The following is a 5,000-nucleotide window of genomic DNA, read 5'->3' on the forward strand; positions in this document are numbered from 1 at the left end:
TGAAATCATAATGATAATTATTTTGATTATAATGATAATGATTGTGTTAACACTGATAATAACGATATTAACGATAACAATGATATTAAGGATAATAAAAACTATGATAATAATCATAACAATAATATTCATTATAATAATAGTCATATCAGTAGTAGTAAATCATGATGAATATAAACATATTCACAAAACCTGTAAACATAATCATTTAGGTAGCCAATCAACGTACGAACGTAATTTAAAGGTAATAATTAACACAATTATAAAAGAAGATAAATATAATGATAAAACTTTAATAACTTCCTTAGGACTTGGAAACTGGGTTCCCTGCAGAGGATAAAAAGGCGGCGGCTGAGGACTACAGTTTGTTTTCAATGTTACCGAATTCGGGACAAATCCAGGACTTTATCGATAATCGGCTGCCTGTGAGTTTTGTGTTTTCCTTATCTTCTTATATTTTCTTTTATTAGGTTTGCTTCGTTTTCTTTTCTTCCTGTCTTCTTTGCTCTTCTTTTTCTATTTTCTTCTTCGTCGTCTTTGCTTCTTATTTTGTTTCTACTTCTTTTTCATCTTCTTATTACCAATGTCGTCATTTTTATTAGTCTTATTATTCTTACTCTAATGCGTTTTCTTATTATTATCTTTATCCTTATACTAATTCTCATTCTTTTTTATAATCATCATCATCAATCCTCTGGTGTGTTTTCTTATCATTATCCATATTCTTATACTTATTCTTATTCTTTTTTCTTATTTGTAATCGTCTTATCTTTTTTCAAATCTATTCAACTTTCTAACGAGTAAGTGTATGATGAATTTCTTAACGGGTCATCCATAATTTTCATCATTATCACGTCTACAAAGCGTAGACTTCCCCCCCTAAAAGTGAACGTTAGCGGACGGAAAATGATGATGGATCAAGATCTCCCTTTCTATACGTGGATTTTTATTTTGTGATTCTAAGAAAATTATCCGAATTCAAAATAAAACCATGTCTTGTTATATTGCTCTTTCACTGTATTAAAATCAAGTCTGATGACAGGACAACACAAAAGGCCTACAGATTTTTCCCCCTAGGCTGTATGACTACAGATGATTTGATGCAAATGAAAAGTGTTTAAAGCAATATTGATTTTTTTCATGTTCAAATAAATCAAACAAAAATTGCTGAAACCATCCTGGTATGAGCTGATACGATGTGGCAGACCGAACGTCATCGCGGCGGAAATTTCAACCGATGTCACTTAAGGCAGAGCCACAGTTCCATAGAGTGACTAAACCTTCAGCCCTGCAACACACTCAATATGAATAGATAAATAGATAAATCAAGTTCACATTATTAGCTTAATGATGCTATTATTGTAAAATGTTTCATGCAGTGCAATAAACAAGAAAGTAACGCAAAGAATCCTATCATCATCTGACTGATCGTACGCACTGTAACTGTAATCTAATATTCATCCATTTATGATACTGTATGGTTCAATATTATTATCCATATCCGTTTTCTTTATCGTCTAATGTTTAGAAAACGACAGAAACGCTTCTGCGGAAAAGCGGCCAGCCCTGCTAGCAACACCGACGTGGCACAAAATTTGACCCATGGTGGCCGCTGATTCGCCCATTGACGGATCATCATTTTTCATATCCAAAAAGGGTACGCCTGGTCTTAAGGCCCCCCTTTGTACGCTTGTGATAATCATGAAAATTGCGGATGACCCCTTGGTAATGTTATATTTTCAGCAGTTGTGGTATATGTCAAAGTATGTCTGCTTTACTTCTCTTTTGTTGTTACGTGATATACTCAATAGGATATATTACGTTATTCACAAATTTTAGAACATGTTACGTTTCTTGCTTAGTGATTGCCATGTTGAAGTATCGCATAATGTGGCTGAATGTATGCTTGAAGTGAACGAATGAAGGTATATTATAAATACATGTTATGCGATGTTTTTTATCTATTAATTATTACTATTTCTTATTATTATTGGTTCTGCCTCGAAATGCCTGGAACGTATTAACGGCTTTTCTTATCACGTATGTTTAAGTGCATTACGTCTTTTGTACTTTCCCGCCTTGATAACCTTGACTGTTATCGCAGTTGATTTTTTCAGTATTGTAGATTTTATACTCGTTGTGGAGTGTCTCTCCTATTGTTCTAGCCCTTGGTGTGAGTGAGTCATGGCCAGTCATCATCGTTGACTTCAACCTCACTTCTATTCTTTACCTCCTTTCCTAAGGAATCCTTCATGATAACTTTGTCCTGCTGTATCCTGTCTTGTCTCCTTAGTAAAGAAACATCTACAGCCGATATGATAAGATATTTCACCTTGCCACCACCTCAAAGAACCCTTATCCTACCACATATCCTGCCTTACGCTCACCTCAGTTCCCACTAAGGATATCTTGTTATATCATACATTATCTCCGCCATGCTTGTTTATCTTATCCTACCATACCCTGCCTATTTCCACCCCATGAAATCCTCCATCTCCTTTATGTAGGTATTAAAACCCTGATTTAATGATCCTGTATCGGTTACACTACTATCTCTCTTCTTTCGCTCAGATTTTTTATAGAATTTGACAGTTCTTAGAAACTTGTGTGTTGTGGCCGATGTTCTTTCTTATGTTTTTTTTTTTTTTCAGAATGTCTTTGGTCTTTTCCATTGAAAGTTAATTATATAATTAGGAAAAGTATTGATTAGTCTAGTAGCCTTTAATTTTACTTCTAAATTTTGAAATTGATTTTCCGTTTTGTTCTTTCAAGAAACATAGTCAGGTCAGGGGGGTACTGTAAAATTTTATCATATACCATTCTCTCTCTCTCTCTCTCTCTCTCTCTCTCTCTCTCTCTCTCTCTCTCTCTCTCTCTCTCTCTCTCTCTCTCTCTCTCTCTCTCTCTCTCTCTCTCTCTCTCTCTCTCTCTCTCTCTCTCTCTCTCTCTCTCTCTTTTCTCTCTCTCTTTTCTCTCTCTCTCTCTCTCTCTCTCTCTCTCTCTCTCTCTCTCTCTCTCTCTCTCTCTCTCTCTCTCTCTCTCTCTCTCTCTCTCTCTCTCTCTCCTTTTTTCGCTTTCATTTTTTCAAGGCAAAGAAAAAGTGAAATGCTAGTGACGCCTACTGCAATGATGGCATTAATGCTGAAGGAATAATGTTAATGTAAAAGCAAATAGGAACAGTATTATTAGTTTTGGGGATACTGATACTTACAATGATAATAGTAATGACGATGATGATAATAATGCTACTAATGATAATAAGAAGAATGATAGTGATAGTAATAATAATTATAGTAGTAGTAATGATAATAATGTTATTAAAATCAGTAGTAGTATTAGTAATAATGATAATGATAACGATAATAATGATGCTAATGACAATAATAATAGTAGTAGTAGTAGTAACAATTATTATTATCATTATCAATCATATTAATAATAATGATAAATTATAGTAATGATAATAGTAGAAGTAGACGTAGCAGTAATAATAATGATAATGATAATAGTAATAATTATCACATCATAATAATAGAACTAATATTAGTAATGATAACAATTATTATTATCATAATCAATGTAAAAATAATAATAGTAAGAACAATAATTATCATTGCAATAGTAGTAGTAGCGGTAGTAGTAATGATGATGATAATAATCACTTTTATAATGATAATGATAATGGTAATAATAATGATGATAATAATAATAATAATGATAATGATGATTTGATGATAATGATGGTGATGATAAAAGATAATAATGACAGTAATCGAAATAAAGGGAATACCTATTAATGACCATCGCAATAACAATGATAATAACAATCGAGATTAGTCGCCAACACCATACTCACCCTCGCCATTCTTATTCCTAGGTAAAGGAGATGCGGGACTACAAGCACGTGCTTCTGAGTCTCGCGTTGGGTGGCGGGTACATCCTCTACTTCGCCTCCGTCATGGTCATCAAAACTAAAATTGAGGTAATTTAAAAGGAGATAACATGACTTTAGAGGGCTTTTATGGACAAAAATCGAGGTAATTTGAAAGGAGATAATATGGTTTTAGAGGGCACCTATGAACACAAATCAAGGTAGTTTAAAAGGAGATATGGTTTTAGAGGGCACTATGAACAAAATTGGGGTAATTTGAAAGGAGATAATTTGGCCTGACAGCGGTTTTATGAACAAAAATATAGGTAATTTAAAGAGATAATATGGTTTTAGAGGGTTTTTATCAATACTTATGTAGTGTTAAGAAGTGTTGATGTAGAACCTTTATAGACAGATAGGCCTATATTTATACAAGGCCGAGAGGTTTAACGGATCTGGCATTTCAAAAGGAAGGAAGGGCCATGAAGGGGGGAGGGGGTCGCCTTTCCCAATGCCCTTGAGTGAAGGCCCTGTCATACTAGCACTTTTTCCGTCAATTTCTTTCTCCGCAAGGATCGTCTACAAATGGAACGCCTCACAGACCAAGACGGTTACGACCGTTTCCATCTGACTAATTTCCGTTTTGATCTTGTGCTATTAATAAATTATATAGGATACGTGAATGTAAACATATGCAAATATTTTAGAACATTCGTATATATAATATACATCATCACATTTCTTTAAAATAACGTAATATGTATGACATTCTTCGTGTGATTCCCGGGACCTCACTCCGATAGCGCCATGTTTGTTTACATAATTTTCATGCGGAATTCATTCGGAAACGCAAAAAATGAAGGAAAAAATGTTAGTGTGATAGGCCCTAAGTTAAGATTTGATACTAATGTTTACTGTAGCAGATAACATTTCCAGGATACAGATTACTGGTGTGACGCAGACGGGTTGCTTATCATCCTGACGATACTAGTGGGATTAGGACTCCTGTATTTCCAGGTAATTTTGTGTGATATCTTGACTAATTTTTCCGTGTTTGTGACTTCGTGATAGTGAATTTGAACAGTTTTTGTTGCGATTTGTGTACCTTTTGAAAATGTTTATCTTTAAA

At 34.1% G+C, this 5,000-nt stretch overlaps 1 protein-coding gene across 1 annotated transcript in view; it reads left to right on the forward strand.

The window, feature by feature from the left end:
• The window catches only part of LOC113807445 (uncharacterized transporter YutK), a 17,707-nt gene that overhangs the window by 5,412 nt on the left and 7,295 nt on the right, over positions 1-5,000 (forward strand). Inside the window, exons 3-5 of the mRNA XM_027358710.2 lie at positions 309-425; positions 3,878-3,982; positions 4,808-4,888. Of these exons, the coding sequence (XP_027214511.2) occupies positions 309-425; positions 3,878-3,982; positions 4,808-4,888 (303 nt within the window). The remainder of the gene's footprint in view (positions 1-308; positions 426-3,877; positions 3,983-4,807; positions 4,889-5,000) is intronic.

This window comes from Penaeus vannamei, unplaced genomic scaffold (assembly GCF_042767895.1).
Source record: "Penaeus vannamei isolate JL-2024 unplaced genomic scaffold, ASM4276789v1 unanchor205, whole genome shotgun sequence".
In the NCBI taxonomy this organism is placed as follows: Eukaryota; Metazoa; Arthropoda; class Malacostraca; order Decapoda; family Penaeidae; genus Penaeus; species Penaeus vannamei.